This window comes from Semicossyphus pulcher, unplaced genomic scaffold (assembly GCF_022749685.1).
Source record: "Semicossyphus pulcher isolate SPU_LCO1_2020_fin unplaced genomic scaffold, fSemPul1.0.p SCAF_9, whole genome shotgun sequence".
In the NCBI taxonomy this organism is placed as follows: domain Eukaryota; kingdom Metazoa; phylum Chordata; class Actinopteri; order Labriformes; family Labridae; genus Semicossyphus; species Semicossyphus pulcher.
In genome coordinates this window covers 11,073,889-11,094,311 of record NW_027211770.1, presented here as the reverse complement: position 1 = coordinate 11,094,311, position 20,423 = coordinate 11,073,889, and the positions used below count along the sequence as shown (strand labels likewise).

Here is a 20,423-nt window from a genome sequence, read left to right as displayed (position 1 = left end):
CAGGAGAAATGCTTCCCTCGTACTGTGGGAGGGTATATTTGGACTTGTAGTCTGATATCCCACACGGCCGTGCCTCATCTGGACAGGGTGTCCATGCATCATCGTGTGTGTTTAATTTTTAATGCCAGATAAAAATGGGCCAATAGGACAAGCCTCCACATGATTGAGGAGCTGGTTTAAACTCTAACGCTGCTTCCCCGACATCAAGGACGTCAGACTCAAACTCGCACACATACACCGACCCATCAGGAGACGCGCTGACCGGCAACATGCAGAAAGCAGCCGAGGCAACGAGCGGGGAATAAGGCAAAGCGTCTGAACGAGCGGGAAGAGGATGTGAAGCTGAAAGCACGGTGTGTATGGGGAGAGCATAAATCATGCTGATAACAGTGTGGGCAGGTCACAGCCAGAGGCATTAATAATACACACATACACACACATAGACAAAAGAACAGGGTGGTAGTCCTGGGGCCACGCTCAAAACAAAACACCCATCATCACCACGAGGAAGCTCTTACTTGTCTCTCGAGCTCACGCACACACGTGCATACACACACACGCATCTGTCTTGGGAGATGATTTATTTCAATAGAGTGCTGGACCTGTCATGCAACAAGTAAAAGGGCCAGGGGCGGGAGAGGAGAGACGATATGGGGGGGTGGGAGCGGGGAGAAAAACAAATCTCATTCCCTGCCTGCCCGCCTGCCACGGCTCGTCTGACTGAGAGGGGAGGAAGGTCTGAGGAATAGGTCAGAGGGGGGGGGAGAGAAAATGATGGAGAGAGGGGGGAGAAAATGTGAGAGTGAGAATTTGATGGGGAAATCGGTGGAGGAGGGGGGAAAGGAGAGAGGAGAGCAGGAAATGCAACGGTGGGAGAATGAGAGAAATCAGACGCACAGAGGAAATGATGACAATGAGAGGCGGCTAGGTGGGCGCAAAGGGGAGCAGACAGGTGAAGCAATGGCAGTGAGAGAGGGATAGGGTGCGGGGTGAAGGGGGCTAAAGTGGAAGTTCTCCGAATCAGCAGTCCTGGGTGCTTTACAAGCCCCCCCCCCTCCCCTTCAACCTTTGGCTTTGGCTCCTTTTTCTGCCGGCAAATAGCTTTTCTCGTCTCCCTCCATCAGCGAGAGCAGATAGCACAGATACACAATGCTTTCAGCTATCTAACTCCTGGCAATCTGTTCATCACACACTTAAATAGCATCCGTCTGGGAAAGGAGGAAGTGAGAGATGGACTATTGGCCAAAAACAACACCAGGAAGGTCAAATAAATAAAGCTAAATTGGTGCAGCTTTAAGGAAAACTCCTGAATCCACAGAAATGCTTTACAGAGGGGGGATCTGAGGCAGCGTCGGCATTACAGGGGGAAAGGAGGAAGGGAAGGAAGGAGGATTTGTTCTGCAGGCTTCCTGGTGCTGAGTAAATGCCATCAGGTATCATAAGCAAAGCCTTCAAAGTCCGAAGTTTGTGCACACGCACGCACACACACACACACAGGCTCTCTCTCTCAGTCTTTTCCTGCTACTCTCCCTCACACACACTCATATGCAGTTTTATTGATCTAGCTCACCAGCAGCTAGCCCAGTGAGCTCACCTCATGTGGAGAGGCCCAAGATTGATATGTGGACAGCGTATTATAAATCAACAAGCTTAAAATTGAATTGTGCAAAATCAATTGCGGCCCAAATCCCCTGTTGGCTGCCTTTAATTCTCATCATAAATCTTCTCTCTGGCTCACACAAAAGGGCTCATATTCCCGCCACAACGGGGCCCGAGTTATGAGAAAGTACAGCAGGAGAGACGATACCGTAATGAGTTTTCTTTTTTGCGCCGCTGATGTGTAGATGAACTCTACACCCGGTGTTTGAGGTAACAGCCTCGACGGAGAGAACACAGTTTTGGGTTAAGCCACGGGTGGAGAAGACCACAGCATCTGCTAACTTTCACTTGTTGGCCTAAGCATGTCGGGGCTCCGCAATTACATTCATCACAGGCCACTTGTTTGCTAAAGTTAAAAAATATTTTTGGGGTGAGTAATGCATCGCTCTTTGAAGTGAGAATCTCGAAGATTTTCAGAAAATAAATAAATAAATGTCTGTTAAGTCGCTCTCACTATCGTTGAATGAGGGAACACAATGGTGACTGAGCCTATGGCAGTATTACAGACTGGGTGTCTGTGGCGACTTTCGTGGAGAAAATCACAAGCGCCGCCCAGGTAGTGACACGTTTTCCATCACCCAGCAGTGGTTGGTCTGCCAGAGAGGGTAGGCGGAGCTAAGCGGCTGCTTTTCAAGTCTCTGCAAGTGTTGTGAATTAACAAAAATCTACTAATAGGAATGGGTACCAAAACCCGGATTAAACAAAAAGACCGCAGTATTGATCCGGTACTGGAGAAATTAAGAAAATAATGTTTATTATTGCTACAAAATCGTTATCTTGCACATTTAATGCGTCTCTAATTTGCAGTAAGATTAAGACATTTCTCATCCCATGAGATCTCATGCGGAGCCTCCGTGCGAGGGGTGGGTGCAGCTCTCTCTCACATACGCACGCGTGCACACGCAAGAGATCCGATGACGATGGCGGAGAGAACTAAACAATCAAAAGCGTGGTTACACCTCACCAGAGTCGATACCGGCAATGCTCGTTGCCACAAGTGCAACAACACTGTTGCTTGTAAGGGCGGAAACACGAGCTGTCTGAAGTGCCTCATATACAGGCAGAGACATGCTCCACACTTCTCACTGGACGCTGTTACCCAGTATGACGAACCGGATCATTGATAAGCCCACTACCAGACAGACACATTTGGTCTATATTTCCATCATCACAACATTGAAGTCTGTAATAGTGATTTGTTCTAAAACATTGCGGTTTCTTTTGCTGTGAGTAATTGTTTATTTTACATTTCAAATCTTAAATATTAATTCTGTTTCAACCGGAGCCAACCGTGGACGTCACACATGCAGCACTGTCTGGATATCTGGGAAGTGTGCTCCCACAATTACTGTTTATCGCCATAGGTGCCGCCAAAGAGAAGGAAACTGAGATATTTAAGATTACCACCTGACTGACTAGAAACCAAAGTTGGAAGTTAAACACAACTTTAAAAAATTCAGCTAAATCAGATAGTAGAAACAGTTTTGAGTGGAAGCCTTATAAACGTTCACAACCTCTGGCTACAAGATTGGACTCATTTCATCAAAAGACATTTCAGTGCCATGTGCCAAATATGCTCAGCAGCCTCTATAAAGTATGAAAAAAGGATGGAGGAGGAGGATAAGAAATATTGCTTAAATATGCATCTGGCACAGTGAAATAAAAGCAACCTTTTGACTTTGGCAAACCATCTTTTGCACAAGCAACTTCCTCTGAACGCAGACAGTCCTGATTCAGAACTTTGAAGCCGGCGAGCTGATATAGATATCAATGATAGTTAAAGTGGGAGAATGAGGATGGACGTGACCTTCTCCGCTAAATTGTTTTACTAGAGAGCGAGGACCCATCACTCTGTTAGAGTTCTTGGAACTACAGAAAATACTCGCATTTGTAAATTTGTGCTACAGAGTGGAGGCTCTTTCCTCGTAAATGATCTTTGGCTGAGTACAGACACGGCACACAAGACGAGGTAACAAAGAGCTTTAAGGGCACCTGTTCATTGTGATTCACTTCGTTTAAAGTTTTATTTCTACCTTTGCTTGCTTTACTCTGTTTTATGCTCAATTTTCCTTTGCAACAATAATTGTCACATTAAACATTATGAGATGAAACCTCATCTGGATCAGTCTACGTAAGTATGTGATTACAAATTAAGTGAAACACATCTCTCACATTTTTCTTTCACTGTTATTCTTTGAAGGATGTCATTACAATTTGTAGGATTCTCATAAAACCCTCTTTTTATGCCATTTATAGTCCACATTGTTCACTGCCACAGACACTGAGTGCATTTACATTTTGTAATTACGTCTCCTTACATTAGTTCTCATTGTTAGTGGCAGAGTCCACCATCCCCATGCTGGATCCAAATTGCATTTGAGTGCTCGGGGGATTAACGGGAAACAATGCAGCATGTAATCCAGTTTTTTTAATTTAATCGTATTGATATCAGCCTCACTGTTTACTGTGCTCTGTCCAGACACTGTATCCAAGATTTTTCTAATTGATCCGAATGCAAACAACATTTCCTGCAGCTGTTAAGCATTAAAAGCATCGGACATTGGGACACGTTGGGGCTTTTATCCTGGAGGCAGCACAGAGACATTTTCTGTTTTTGACATTTTCAAGAGAGTGATTGAAAAAGAGGAAACAGCGATAAAATCAACTTTACCTGCGTGTGGAACAGTGAAACGGAAGAAACTCTGATTGCAGCTTCCTTTTTAAACAGATGCCTTGTTTGTTTTTTGACAGAGGGCTTCTCAGAAGTGTCTGATGTCGTATTAAATCACACATGCTGATGCCTCAAGTGATCCTGCGTGTCACCAAATCAAGAAGGGCTGAATATTTGGGGTTACAACTTTAAAATATTATGTTAAAACAAATAGTTGATGCTGTATTATAAAGAAGAAATAGAATAAGCTTGGTTGTGTTGTATTAACTCTCAGACGTACGTCGCTTTGGACAAAAGCATCTGCTAAATGAAACATTTTAACAAACTAAGTAGTTGGTTAGCTGCCCTGCGCGGTTTGAGAAAGATCTGCGATTACATTGTTCAATATTGTGATAACTCCATGAAGTGAGATAAATCTGAAATAGTTTTAAAAAACAGTTTTTTTCACCACTAAATTGACCCCAATTAATCTGAGCATAGCTGATACTAGGGGTGCAAACGAGTACTCGTTAAATAAATCATAATCGGTTACAAAAAAATATTTTATCCAATTAAGTCCCCTGTGTTATGTTGGCCTATAATTGTTATTTAAAAAACTATCCAGCTTGGTGCTTTCTGTGTTTTAAAATTTTTTTTTAGAAAAGCAGCTGAAGACCAACAACAAGCTCGCCATCATGCACGCTCATTCTGATGTGGGCTCTCTCTCATACTCGCACAAACAGACGGACACACACACACGCATCTAAAAAGGTACATTTATTATAATCCTCAAACTTGACTACCTGTGGCACCGACAATCGTGCCAACAGATATTAATACTCTGTGCAATAAACATTAACAGCCGACCTTTCTTTGATGGCAACTTTAATAAACACAAGATCCTATCCGAGCCTGACGGCGCGTCTGGAGATATAAATAATTAATTAAGTCACAGCTATGGAAACTTGAAACGAAAAGACCAAGTCTACACCAGTCCTAATAATGTAGGAGACAGTTTGTCTGTTGACTGTGAGACCTGCAGTGAAGAAAACCCGCTCAGACTGAATCGATGTCCCAGGAACGCAGAGATATACGACAAAGCTTTTTTAAATCTGTTTAACAGATAGTATTAAATCAGTCAACATTCTTACTGTCAGTTAACCGTTTAACTGTTAAATATTAGCATCCCTACTCCGCACTGATTCCATTGCGCAACTTTTGTAGACTGGACCGCACAGGGGAAAAAAACTAACAAGCGAGTACTCGAGTAATCGTTTAAGCAATGGGACGAGTAATCAGTTCGAGAAAATGTTGAATATCTGCATCCCTACCTGATACTAGCTTGGGCTTCATCTGATCGCCTCAGAATGGTGAAAGCGCGGTCATTACACCAACGGCTTCATCCAGAAGGTACAGTTTTCACTTGCCGACTGAGAAAATATGGCTTGCTAAGATTAAATAATTTTTCTTGTTCACCGGGATAAATTTAGACTTTTGTGGCGTGTTTATTGCAAATGCTCATATTGTGATTGCTCATATTGTGATAACAACTAAATTGCTAAATTTACTGTGCAGCCCGATTGGTAAGTGCGCCAGACAAATGGGAACATGCTGTTTCCACACCGGGCAGTAAGTTTATCTCCTGTGTCCGTGTGTGTTACTGCTGATATGTGTCACATTATGTAGTGTGAGCAACTTCCTGAGGAGCACAGGCTTAAAGACCCGAGGCAAGTGGAAGTGCCTCAGGGGGGAGAAGGGACTGTTCCGGCACAGTGTTTTACTCATTCATATATTCACTTAGAAAAACAAAGAAAAGGTTGCCACTGTGAAAAGAAGTGTTAAAATTAAAATAATTCAGACATGCTTCCTGTCTTTTTTCTCATCCCTCAGAGCTTTAAAAGCACAATGCCATGTCCTCTATAACGGCCTCTGGCTATTCGGTAAATCATGGTACATGAAAAGGACCCGTGTCTGACGAGCCTCATGCGTCAGAATAATTGAATAAAGTCTTTTTCAAACATCGAGGCAATTGTGTGATCTCTGTAGGTGTTTAATGGAACACGTCGCTGTGCAGCACTCCACTCCTGTGGCAACGTCAACCATTGAAGCCTCTTCAAAAGCGAGGAAACAACCCAATTCTATTACAAAGCAGTGGTGATGCTGTCTGTGGGCAACCCTCCAGCTAAACCTCTGACAGACGGGTCATGACGCAACAGAGCAGCAACTGCAGCATACAAATGCATTCAGGCAGGACACGCTACACAACTCTACCTGAAACAGACACCTTTCACCTTTCCATCTGAATCAAAACAAGGTCATAAACTAAACAGCTCGCCACTGGTTCTAATTTAACCGCTGTGATTAAAATGTTTGCTTGATAAGGCTGGGAAATGAATTAAGAAAATCTCATTAGAGGGCTAAATAATACACGTGGAGGTGAAATATTTAGATTTGAAATTAGGGCCAGAGACTCCAGGGCAGCTTTAATGAGCAAGATAAAAGGAAGGCAGCAGCTGGCAAGTTAAAGTCCTGCTACTGCACTCAGGCACGCTAGGCAAATGAGTTGCTTTGTGTCCAGTGCAGTTTAGGGCAGGATGAGGGAGGATAGCGTTGCATGGCAGTGAAGCAAGTTTGTCCTCTGCTGTTTATACAGAGGTACTACAGAATGAAATACAACATCAAGGATAACATGCCATACAAACCCTACCTATTTCTCAATTTAAGAGTGCTCAAATTGCCAAAATTCTTTATTTTCTGGATTTGAAACAGCAACAGAGAGCCGGAGGGGAAATATAAGTCAAACCTGGTTTTAAAGTAGTAAAACAGATGTAGAAAATAGACCACCAACTTTCTAAGTATAAACTATGAGACTGGTGAATAAGTCTTCCAAAGTATTCAAGTTAATCTCTTTTGAAATCCTTAGAAAAAAATCTGACCAGAGAGCAATCGTTGATGTTCTGTTAAAACAGAGTGGAGCAGAGAACACAAGCATTAGGTACTTGTGCCGTTTTATTCTCAACTGGCTGGACAAAACCCGCGTGCATGTTCATTATATGAGCCTTATTCTGTTTCTGATCATATGTGGGATATGATGTTTACAATAGAGGAGAAACCTGGTTAATCCCTGTGTAATCCCTGTACATGATCGTGACAGTGGATTCTGATCATCTGTTCGTAGATGTGTTTTTATTTCTCACCGTTTAAGTCACAATGTGTTGCCCTACAAAATAATGTTCAGAACCCTGGTGAAGATGTTTACATACTACATCTTTCCATCTTCTCCAGGTTAGAGATATAGGTTTCCATCAAAAGGATACAAGCATGCTTGTTACTCACCCTTTTTTAAAATAAATTAACACCTATGATCATTTAAGCCGGGGATGAATGGATTCTAATATACCGTAGTTACTACATTGAGGTGACTGTAGCCTACTGTCTAGTTACACAGTACAATGCTCCTGATAATGAACACGGCAAACAAATGCCTCATGTTTCCATTATTCTTTCAAGGTTAATAATAACACTTTTTCTAGAGGGAAGCAAGAAGCAGTAGCATCATTATCCAATTGTGCACCCTGAACACATACAGACGGGGAGGTACTGGTTAGCCTAACCATCACCGCTTAAAGAGACAATCGTCGTCATCTCATTATGATAAGCCTGCCAGCCTGTATGGAAAATGTAAACAGCAAATATTACGTGTTTGCCAATCGGGTTATTATCTAATAAGGCAGGATAACGTAAAAGCATCGCTAAATGTGTAACGGCTAACAGTTTAAGACACTGCTTTATACTATCTTTCCGCCATGATGATGCTCACACTTAAGCTAACAGTTAGCATCTGGTAACACTTGAGAACCGGTTTCTCTATTTTCAACCTCCAAAATTCACTACTTAGCTATACGGCTCAATGTAGACACTTACCAGTCCCTCAATCTGGATCTGTTTGACGGGCGAGTCCAAAGTGCCGCTTGTAGTAGCCATCACGGCGGTAGATCCTGACCCAGACTCTTTACGTGAAGCCATGGAAAAGCTGCCGCACGCGGAAAAAGGGAGGGAAGCTTTCAGTGACGGACACTTCCGGGAAAGATGCGTCCGGTTTTTCTGTCCGTATAGAAACAAACGCTTCGTGTCTCAGACAATAGTGCATTGCGATAAATCAACGCCTGCTTGATGAAGAGGGAGTTTATTTTTATTAACGAGGCCATTAGCCATAATTAAACGAGTGGTACAAATACTGCACTTTATATTAAAGACCTCTGTGTAAGATTTTCTTGATTTATAAAGATGTATATCTGGCTAGGATGCAAATGGACTATAATCTCCACCCTGTATAATAAATTGTAATCCTGAAGTGCTACTACCACCATACCTGGCAAAATAAGTATTTTCTACTTTTGTTTGTTGAAGTAGAAAACAGGAGGACGGAGGCTCCTTTTTTTAAGTACTGTGAGCATAAACTAATTTGCAGCCTTGACAACCAATATTACTAGAAATTAGGCCTGCAGTATAAAAGTGACTGTCTCTTATTCCATATCATCAAGTAGGGTTTTGGTTTTGTTTCTTTTAATTCAATGTTACCTTATCATCTAACTTTATAAAAGCTATTATTAAAAATGGTATGATAAAAGAAGAAATAACATCCAAATACCAAATACTTAAAACACTTTATTTCAAATCTTTACAGATGTATCACAACTAGAAGTTACCCGAAGACTAAAAAGGTGGGATACTGAACTTAACTGTAACAAGTACTTTACCTAGTTACATGATGCAAAAAGGTGAATAAGCATAAACTTAAAAAGGTACAAAAATTTTTACATAAAACTTAACTGATAAACTGCCTGAATTATACATCTGAAACAGGATATTTAATGCCAGGTTAAGATTTACCAATTTGTTGTTAATGTTTTTGTTTATCATGAGAGTACAAGTGCAACAGGGGGAGGGTTGGATAGGTTACACTTCCGAGCAATAAAACAGTACCTTTCCAGAACATGTACAGAGTCAATACAAGCTTCCGTGTGAAAATACAGGGCTCTGTCTAAAATCTGCAATATTTCAGGTGTGAGGGGGGTAATGGTACAAAACTTATGGAATGAGCAAACAATGGAAATTTAACTTACAAAACAAAATGAAGCCAAGCTTACAAATTGGTGACTGAAAAAGGCTGCTTTATAAATATAGTTGTTAAACATTCTTCCTCACTCCTTTTTAACCAAATGAATACTGCATGATTCCATCTGTAGTACAGTAAAATCAGTTTTTTTAAAAAGTCCCCAACCCCTTCCCCACTACTCCCTCCCCTTCCCAAGAAAAAATGGGCAGACAGGAAACACAAAATAAAAAGGCAAAAAAGTCGAGTAATTAAAAAAGTATGTCTGTTGCAAGCAGAGTGTTTGTCTGTTCTTCCGATGTCTAAATAAGGTGGAATCTTGGTCCAGCGGTGGCGATGATGTCGCTGTAGGGCTCAGTCTGGGTAACCTCGATGGCTTGCTGCTTCTTGAGAACCAGGAAACTGTAAAACTTGGCGGCGGCCTGCTTCTTGTTGTTGTTCCGGCACAATTCAAGCAGGCTGATTGAGTCTGCGCCAGTCTTAGCCATGACGCGCTGAGGGGATAGAAGCAGAGCTTGTCAGTGCGAGTTCTCTCTTTTGGTGATAAATCAAATGTTGCAATTATGTGCTGCTTATCTCTCTTTGTTCGCTATTTAAACCTAGACAACAAAAACTGTTTGTCTAAAGTTTAAATCTCTGAAATCAAAACAAAATATGTACACAATTCTAATGATATAAAGTACTTTAATGACCGTTTCAGTCTACATAAAAGTAGTATACTTGTATACAGCAATAGCTTTTCTTACCTGTAGACCGTGCAGCATCTGCTGGGTTCTCTTGTTCCATCTCTTCTCCTCCTGATCCTGGTCTCCGCCCTGGCCTTCCTCTTCCTGAGGACCAAAGACAACACAGTCATGAGCATCAACTGGTCCAGATTTATATCACAGCAAATCAAATTAAAGCCTATCTCAGCGGAACACAATTTCCTTTACACCGTAATTGTCCTTGACTAATTTCCTATTTCTCTTTGTTTGGTTGGCAGGTACTTGATAGTAATTTCTCTTCAGTCTTCATGCCATATCTGACAAAATACGTCACTGTATAATGTATGCTACAAACTACAAATCCTTGAGTGTGCCAAAGCAAAGTGTTTTCCCCCTTACCTCCTCTTCATCACTATCATCCTTCTTGTCTTTGCCCTTGCCGTCACCGAGCAGGTCGAGCTCAGGGACAAGTTGGGTGAGGTTGAGGCTGCTCTCCTCTGGGGGCAGATCCACCTGAGGCATGTCTAGCCTCTGTGACAAGCGCTCAGTCACCTGCTGCTGCTCCAAGGGAGCCATCTGAAAGATGGAAAGCAGGATACACCCAAGTCATGACACAGCGCAGGCAACTGGATTAATCATGTTTCATATTACTTTAGATTTATTGTTGAACATTTTCCAAGTTTAGTGCTTCAGAAAACACAAGAAATCGACAATAGAAAAATAAAATACAGGTGATGTGTACTCACAGGAAGGGAGCCGTCTTTGTCGAGGGTCTTGCGTTTGACACCACGGGGGGTGGATGGGGGAGGCATGACCGTCTCATCCAGGGTCGTCCTGCTGCCCTCCATTGCAGAGGCTGCCAGCATACTGGGCTCCTCCATGATAGTCTGGTCTGAGGGACAGATTTAAAAGAATATAAAAGTTTAAATATAAAAACTAACGCACCCTTATTCAGTGTCTGGTCTCTTAACCTCTCACAAAACTGATGACATGTGTGCATTGGGACATGACCTCCTCTCATCTCTTCTAGCATAGCTTACCAATAACATCTCTGTGCTGACTCATGACCTCCTCTCTTGGCACCTCTGGGTTCTCCAGCTCTTTGAGGAACTCATCCAGACTGTCTGCTTCGCCGCCCTTCCTCCTCTTCCTCAGCTCGTCTGGCACCAGAGGCGTCAAGCAGCGTGTGAACATCTGACATCAGAGGTTAAACAGTTAAACTTGGAGGGAAGTTTTGTTTAATAAAAAAATACAAACTTTATGCAAAGCCAGGAGCAGAATAAAAATGCAGAGGCTGTAGGAAGGACTGATGCTAGACAAAGGGAAAGAGGCCTGCTAAATTATGCATCAACACGTTTTCAATTCAGTATTCTGGAGGGGTTAACGTGTGGGTGTGAAAGGATAGGAAAAAGAGAAAACCAATCACTCCTCCACCTCCTGTTCTTTCATTGTTCTCATTTGAAATCCTACAACCCGAGCAGAATGTCAATGAAAGATACAATATTAAAAACCCACTCTCCCCTCTTCCATTTAACAGTGTCTGAGTCTGACCTGCTTGGAGAGTCAGACCTCCAGTGTGCCTTGTTCATTACCGTTCCACAAGTGGTAATATTGTTAAATTGATTTCAGGCTGACAGCTGACAGTTGTATTATGTTCTCAAATAGTAACAAGCTGACAGGTGTTGATATTTATCCACGAATACGCGCATCTTCTTAACAAGCGTTAGTTACCTTGAGCAGCCTGGCATTCCAGAGGGGCTGAGCAGGCAGGGAGAAAAGCTTCTCCACTCCTCCCGTCTCCTTCCACATCATCAGCTTCTTGGTGGGAGGGGCGAGGTCCAGGGTGGTGACAATGTCAGAGTAGTCGGACAGCTGGGCCCTGATGGTCTTACTGTCCAGCTCCTTCACGCTGTCCACAATCAGCTTCCTCTTACGCTTCGCCTTGGTTTCTTTCACTGGAGACGTGAAGAAAAAATAACTTAATACTTTATGGCTTGTTGCAAATGGTAAGGGATTTAGAGAATGAACACTTTAAAAGGTGGGATATTATGCTAGTTTCAAGCTTCATATTTTACTCTGTGATACCTGTGGAGTAGCTTAGCATAATTTACAGTTTAAAAAAAACCACACACTGGCGCTCTGTGCTGGCCCTCATACAGCCTCTACCTGAAACGACTCAGCCAGCTCTGTCCCTTTAAGAAACCCCGCCCCTACAAGCCCACTTTCTTAAGATTTGCCAGCTCTCCAAAGCCTGCTGTGGCTGCATTTTGTGACATCACAAAGTGCAGCTTGTAGAAAAAACTGTGAAACCTGGCGTTCACAGCAGCCTGCAGACTGAGCTGAGAAGCCTGGGGATTACGCCAACATACTTTTACCTACAGATTTGAAACTTCACCCACGTTTAGTCTGGACATCCAACATTGTAACATTATACTGAAGTCTCAAAATGTGAAACAGCATAATGCCCCCTCTTTAACGTGACTTTCTGCAGAAATGCTATAGAGAAGAAGAACTAATTCAGGTTTATATACACAAGTAAAAAGATAGGAATGTTTTTAATACAGCTTTTAATACTTAAAGAAATGTAAGCGGGAATCTTACCAGTGATGTCAATGGGCTCCAGGGCAAAGGCCTCCTCCTCATTGGGAACCAGAGTGGTCTGTTCAGTCTGGTCAGCCATTGCTGGCAGTGGCTCTGCTGGGCCAGAGTCTGGGCTGTCTGGACCCGCTACAAACACAAAATGTGTTATTACAATGGGAACAAGCAGTTAAAGCTGTTCTGCACATAAACATGTACAAAATAAAAACATGAAACACCTTTACAAATAAAATAATGGAGAGTTATAACAAAAATTAGTTATCCCTACCCCTTTCAAATGCTTTGCAATAAGGAAAAAGAACTTGTGTACTTACGTGACTGGAGGTTGTCAAAGTCGTCCTCATCGTCTCCATGATCGGGAGGCATCATGACACTTTCTGTGATGGCTGGAGGGTCATCAAAAATACCACCTCCGTCTCCAGAGCTCAGTAGCTTATCAACTAGGAAACAAGAGGATCAAGATTAACATCATTCTTTATTCCTCAATGATAAATATCTCAAGAGTGACTTCAGCTGTAGTCCAATTAAGTCTTTTGTAAGATATTGAAACTACTTACCCAGCATTCCTCCCTCACTGTTGCCAATGGTGGCATCCCCAAAGCCATCGTACTCCATGTGGTTGGACTTGTCAGGGAGATTAGCAGGACCAGGCTCAGCCTCTAGCAAAAGGTTAGAGGCCGTGGCACCGTGCATGATGTCCTCCTCAAATGTGCTGGCTTCACGCATCATCTCCCGGTCGTCCATACCAAAGTCAGCTGAGGAGAACAGCAGGTTGTTATTGTGAAATATAAACAAGTCTTTTCAGACTGATTTCTGTCTTTCTGGTAGAATATATATTGTTATATCTAGAAACCACACAATTTTAAAAGATTCTGCAGTGTGATACACTTCTGATGAATTTAACTATTACAGTGAAAAAGCATAATCCTCTCATAGGTTTATAGTGGTTTGTAGGACCGTAAACATCAGTATGCATAGTGTCATACCAAAGTCATTATCCTGCAGGAGGCTGAGGTTGCCAACATCTTCCCTCATGGTGATCTCCTCCACTCTGCTCTGATTCAGGGTGAACTGCTGGGCCACATCTATGTCACTATTTGGAAAAACACAGATATCAAAACAGATATCAGAGAAGGTTGTATGAGTCAGACCTACCCAAGCAAATAGTGACAGTGTTGATTAACTTATAAGTGTTTTAAATACACAATGAGGGCTTGACACAAGAGCACAACATGTAGTTTAACTTACTCCAGATCAGGAAGCGGCTGGTCAAAGTCATGGAACTCTTCAGGTAAGGTGATGGCGTTGTAGGCTGCCTCTCTGTTTTCCTCAGGTAGATCCACCACACCTGAGCACACACACAAGTAGTGACGTTGTTATAACACACAACTGTTCTCCACAAGCCCATTAGAACACTAATACAAAGTCACCAACTGAGTCATATGACTGTTTCATAAAATAAAAAATAAACAAACTCCTCTCTTGAGAAGAAAAAACTACAATTAATCCAGTACTGATTCGTTCATATATTCTACTTACCTGGCCTAAAAGCCATTTTGATCTTGATGAAGGCTTCATTACAGTCAGCAAGCAGGTACTTGGCCTTCCTGTGGTAGATTCTCACCACCCCAAGGAGCAGGTGGCCTGATGTACGCAGTGCCATCTTCACCTAAAGGAAAATGTGGTGGAACCAATAACATGCATCAAAGAAAATTCATGTTCTCAGCAAATACTAGATATAATAATCTTCAAATACCAAACATACACTGAGAATGCAAAAACTTGGTATCTTAGCAAGACCTGCAAAGTGAACACAAGTCCTGCAGCAGGAACACCAACATGCAGAGGCTGAACTTGTGTCTAATTACCTTGGGTGAGATGATGCTCTCCACACTGCTCTCCAAGTTGCATTCAAACACGTGGGCCTTGGTCAGCTTCTTGTCCCAATGGGCCGCTAGCCAAATCTTGGCCAGCGGCCCACGTTTGCTGAGGACAAAGTGGGCGTAGAACATTGCCCTGGTTCCTCTTGCTCACACACTCGCACTGCTGTATGGTCTACCTAGAAAATAAGATTCATTAGTATAGGGAAAAGCCTTTGAAAAAAAAAAGGTAGGAATAAAATGCAACGCTGAAATTAGCAGCAAAGAAGAAGCAATTTAATAGTCTGAAAATAATATAGACTTTTTAAGATAACATCAGCAAAATGATACTCAATATCTCTAAAAGTTTGCAAAGTGATACATAGAATCCAGACTTGGTAATTCTAAACAAATGAATAGTTTGACTTTAGTTTCGAAATAACTCCTATCTTTACTGAATATAGTGCTTTAAATTGCCAGAGATCAGCTATAAGCAATGCAGTTGTAAATCCTGCTAGTCCAACACTGATCAGAACAGAAGTGAAATCACATCTATATCAGATTTTCAGAAAAATGCAAATAATGACTAATGAAGTAAGCCCAAATATTATGGCAACATGAACCATAACAACATTTTCAGGTTTACATATCTAGAATTTTATGTAACGTTGAAGATGGGAATCATTTATTTTCCTTCTTGGTATAAAAGATAAAGTCCAGTTCCACTCTAAATACAGATTCCTTGATACTATATAGGACAATTTTGTTTTTAATAACTATCAACCTGTAAAGTATTTGACAAAGAAACTTTTTAAATTAATTTACAGTAATGTTATGCTGGAGGCTTGTTGGGGCTAACATTGAGGCTAAAATCAATAAGGGTCGATTGAAATAGGCTACGTCTTTTGTTTGTTGGCATTTTTGATCCAATCAACTGCAACGTGAACGTAGCTGGTTAATTGAACACAAACTAAGGGCTGGGTATTGAGAAAAATTATATTTTGTCAGAAAAGGCGTCGATTACACTGAAGTTCCGCCTATTTACCAATCGGGAGGCAAACATTAAAAAATCCACATGTTTGACGCTAACTTACCAAATGTACCCGACACTGTCCCCGTACTTTGCTTCAATGAATCATGAATTCTTAATCTGCATAAATACATAGGTCAGCTAAAAGTTACATTTGCGTGGCTGTGTATGCTCTTAATACATGGTAATACGTTAAAAGCGCCAAGGGGTTGGTCTACGCCAGTAAGTAGTCGGCGCCATCAAGTGGGACGAACTAAATGAACGTTATGTTAGCCGCTAGCTAACTACAAAAGGAGCACTGAAATCGTGTGCTTTGAGTATGAAGCAGAGGTTAATATCATTGTAACTTCCGAGAAGAAAGCATAGAGCTTATTAAAGTGGTGGAAAAAAACGCAATTCGGCCACAAAGAGAAAGTAAAGCACGGAGTAATGAGGCACCCATCAAATCCTGCTCATACTTTTTTCCTCCATCAACACAACTGTATAGTTAGCTGGTGGCTAACGGCTGCTGGTACAATGAAGGCCGCAGCAAATAAACACAAACGTGCATGCTAATTCCGTCTCATACAAAACACTAAACTACGCGAAAATATTTGACATGCAAACACACTTACCGACGGTTCCCCTTTAAGAGTGAAATTTCCAATTATTATGTTATATCTCCCAGCGAATTCTCCCCTGTTGTACTCATTAAAACTGCCAAGATGGCGCCAGTCGCCTTCCTCCCGCTCAGCGCTGTCCTTTTAAAATCGGCAGGATGTTTACAGTCAAAAATGGCGGAGGAGGAGTCTGCTGAGGCGGACCATGGAGGCGGACACTGACAGACAGCCTGCTGTGAGCCGCAAGAGGAGATAGGGGGCGCTGTGGCACAGTGCTCAGCAAAGACAGTGGAGGTGCCTGACAGAATCAATAAATATGATGATAAAAATATACCGTGTTGTTTTATATTAACGTAGATATGCACTTGTTGGTAATGATGATGATGATGATTATTATTATCATTATTATTATTATTATTATTATTATTATTATTATTATTATTATTATTATTATCAGCACTTTGTCTGTATGTATAGTACATTAACACCTCTACCTCCCTGTAATATTTGTTTACATTTAAGATACATGTTCGTTTTCTCTATCTTATCCATTATTATTATTATTAGTAGTAGTAGTAGTTGTAGTAATAATAGTAGTAGTATTACATTATTATATTATTATATTATCATTAGAGTCCTTTTTCCTTCAGGGGTTCATTGAGTGTGTGTGCCTACTCTGCTCCTTTCTCTATTTGTCCCATCTGGCCCCCAGTCTTTTGAAAACAACAGAACCAATGTTGTAACATTGCTATTGTGACTCACGTCCTGTACATCAACAGAGTGACCTGAAACTCTTTTTCACAGCAGACATTTTGACATGTCACATGCACAGGTACAATTATTAACATCAATAGCTTTCCATTCAGGGGTCTCAGGTGCAGGGTATTGCTATGGTGCAGGCTGTCTTACTCAGATATAATAAAGCTATTGTCTACCCTTATGTTATAATTAAATCTGATGGAAATGTGTAAAGAGAAAAAAAAAAGGAAGGGTTACACACTATTTACATAAAAAGAAGGGAATCATTCAAATTCACCAGCTGTGTTCAACAGGCAACTGCTCACCTGCTAATAACAAAAAAACTATTTCCTAAACAGTTTATTACAGAGATACAGAGAGGAGGTAAACATGCCTGACAGAGAGACTGACTCATCTACAATCAAATCGCAAAATTGGTATGCAGTAAAGCAGATTTGTCTCATAGGCCACAGCATCTGTTGCAGTTCAAACTGAACTGCTGCCAGTGGAGCATGTTTATGATTTACGAGCAGCAGGTCTCCATGTCACTGTATGAGGATGGCTGGCAGATAACTGAGGCACTTCTCTCACATCATTAGATTAATGTTCAATTAAGTTCTTATCATCAGCTTGATCTGTGAATCGATTTATCAGATCGCATTTAGGTCGCATTTAATGAACTCTTACGCTTGATATCAGCAGTGACAAAACAGTTGGAAAACAAAGCAAAGCCACGGAGCACTTGAGCTGCGTGATGCATCACAATCAAATGATTAACTCTTACTGAGGGAGTAATTTACTAAATGTATTTAAATGTGTGCAAATGTGCTCCAAAATCAGATCATCAGTCTCATGCATGTTGCATCGTCGCACAAACAGCTCAATGTGAGATTGATAAATTATTGATCTATGGCAAATTACTAAACATGATTACAGCTCACAGATGTAATAGGGGCAACAATACATTTAAAATGGGCTTCAATTAAAAATGTTGCATCTCCGATTAATGATTATATTGAATTAAGCTATTTTTGTATAGATATCTAATGTGTTGTGTAGCATACACTGTAATGACTCATTATAACACAGTGCTGCACAGCCATGTGTGGATGGCGACACAATTTTGGGGCGCCATCTGTTAAACAAGATAATTTTATCCAGATAGCTGATTGCTTTCTGATATCATGTGACTGTTATGCATCTAAACAGCATCAGAGAACCCAACCACTCCAATACTGGTGCTCTCCTGCTGACGTGCGCCGCGTGCGTCACAAAGCCTGAACATCTGTTTATCTCTACATACCTAAAACAGAAGTATATTATTATCTGCACGGCCGTATGAAAGGAAATTTACTGAAGCTGTGTTACATGTACACACAAACACACTCAGGGGACATGTGCGTGGGCTAAAAGTAGCAGCAGATTTCTATCCAGGCAAAAACGGATGGAAGAATAAGATGCCTTTAATCCTGGGAAATTAATTGTTTCTGGCTAATAGTGCCATAATAAAACTAATCTTAATGTATTCAATTAGGTCGCCACAGGGAGCGCCTTCTGCTCCAAATTAACTAAACTGTTTTTCTATGAGGCTCTGTGACGTTCAGGTGCACATGCAGTTAAATGCAATCAATAATTTTCTGCCTTTGTGCCTAGTTCAATTCAATTTTTGAATTTAATTCAAAGGCTTTATAAGAATCAGAGTTAAGTTTATTGCCAAGCAGGTTTACACATACAAGGAATTTGACTTGGTGTTTAGGTGCAAAACAAAACACAGAAGTAGATGTAAGTAAAAAGCTATTAAACAATAGTAGTCCTGCTGTCAATAAACTTAAGTAGAATAAGATTAAGACTATAAGAAGAGTTAACAACGTCACAATGTTAAGTAAGGATGAGAGTCCATGTCATGTTGGGGGGTGAGGTGGGGCTGGGGCCTTGTTTACGAGGCTGGCAGCAGAGGGGAAGAAACTATTCCTGTGTCGGGAGGTTTTGGTCCTGATGGAGCGCAGCCTTTTGCCAGAGGGGAGGGTCTCAAAGAGACTGTGTCCGAGGTGAGAGGGGTCGGCCACAATCTTCCTGGAGGTGTACAGGCCGTAGAGAGATGGCAGATTGCAGCCAATCACCCTCCCTAAAGAGCGGATGATACGCTGCAGCCTGCCCTTGTTCTTGGCAGTGGCAGCAGCGCACCAGGCGGTGATGAAGCAGGTGAGGATGGACTCAATGATGGCGGTGTAGAAGTGCACCATCACTGTCTTTGGCAGGTTGAACTTCCTCAGCTGCCACAGGAAGTACATCCTCTGCTGTTATTGGTATGAACACCTCAGAGACTATTAGTAAGTGACAAAATATCACCATGTCTTTTGGTTGAAGGATTGAAACATCAATGCCACAAGAAAGACACAATTTCCCACATACCAAGGGAGTAAGACTATAAATCAATTACCAAAAGCAACTTTAACATTCCTTTCATATTACCAATTCTGTCTTTAAAGGGGCTGCAATAATATCTGAAGTAAAAATAAGATAAAGGGACAGAAATCTTATCAATCTTGGCCTCAAGTCTCTTTGTTAAATCAAACAGTAGGTAAGAGCTCCGACTCCTTGCACGCTGAGATCCATCTCCAGTGCAGATATATATCTCATCTGTAGGATTTAGAGACGTTGAGCTGATTAGCATAGTATTAAATCATAAAGGCTTTTAGCATTGGACGATCCGGCGATGCATTTAAGTTTCACTCTGATTTATAAAAAAAAACCTCCATGCAACAGAGCATCAGCACATCTGGATCTTGTATGTTTCTGCCTGTTTTGGTCCACAGATGAATCGAGTGGATGTGGTCTTGGTGTAACTGTCCGCATGGCTTTCCTTTTGGTCCCACACTAGATCATTTACCTCGGCAGGCGTGAGTCCAGCTTCTACATACCGTACATCTTTTTGCTTTCAGAGTTTAACCTAGTTTTGTGTGTATGTGTGTGTTTTGGGGGGTAGCTATCTCTCCTGTAGCTGTTGCTCCAGCTGACTTGGCAGCTCTCATGCACCATGGGATCATCCTGGATAGATGCTGTTATTTATGCAGCGTGTCTAAACCAATCATCCTGACACAGATTTATGTAAACACAGCAGTTTCTTGGCATCGGATGAGGTTCACACATACACACACGAGGAGGAAGCTGAAGGTATTATTTAGTTTGGCTCTCCCTCAGTGGGCTCCGTGCAAAAGCCCAACACGCTAAGTGTGTTTGGGAAGCCTGAAAATGTGTTGCCAGCAGGTCAGAGAGCAAGAGGGATGATGAAGTGAAATGGGGAAAAAAGGGAACTACTGTACGTGGATCTTCTGTAGGGCAGATTTTTTATTATGTAATTGTATTCATCAAAGTGTTCGTTTGAAAAGGAGACTGCAAATTTGTCGAGTAGTAGTTTAGAAACAATCAGAGGAAAATAAACAGACAAAACAACAATCAAATTATATCAA

The 20,423-nt window shown here is 41.6% G+C and overlaps 2 protein-coding genes across 3 annotated transcripts in view; both read right to left on the bottom strand.

The window, feature by feature from the left end:
• Positions 1-8,356, bottom strand: part of LOC138584777 (eukaryotic translation initiation factor 3 subunit H) — a 68,003-nt gene extending 59,647 nt beyond the window's left edge. The window contains exon 1 of the mRNA XM_069657087.1: positions 8,234-8,356. Within this exon, the coding sequence (XP_069513188.1) occupies positions 8,234-8,335 (102 nt within the window). The 5' untranslated portion in view covers positions 8,336-8,356. The remainder of the gene's footprint in view (positions 1-8,233) is intronic.
• A 601-nt stretch (positions 8,357-8,957) lies between these two features.
• Positions 8,958-16,352, bottom strand: LOC138584635 (double-strand-break repair protein rad21 homolog A-like). 2 transcript variants are annotated; one of them, XM_069656916.1, is made up of 14 exons: positions 16,231-16,352; positions 14,596-14,786; positions 14,267-14,396; positions 13,976-14,075; positions 13,714-13,820; positions 13,285-13,482; positions 13,042-13,167; positions 12,731-12,856; positions 11,861-12,084; positions 11,170-11,323; positions 10,876-11,021; positions 10,529-10,705; positions 10,172-10,255; positions 8,958-9,919 (listed from the first exon to the last, which is right to left on the bottom strand). In XM_069656916.1, exons 2-14 carry the CDS (start codon positions 14,737-14,739, stop codon positions 9,728-9,730), a joined length of 1,908 nt encoding a protein of 635 aa, XP_069513017.1. In that variant the 5' UTR covers positions 14,740-14,786; positions 16,231-16,352; the 3' UTR covers positions 8,958-9,727. The 2 variants fall into 2 exon arrangements, with proteins under 2 accessions (XP_069513017.1, XP_069513018.1); XM_069656917.1 differs by having other exon boundaries at positions 14,596-14,782.
• Between the last annotated feature and the right edge of the window lie 4,071 nt (positions 16,353-20,423).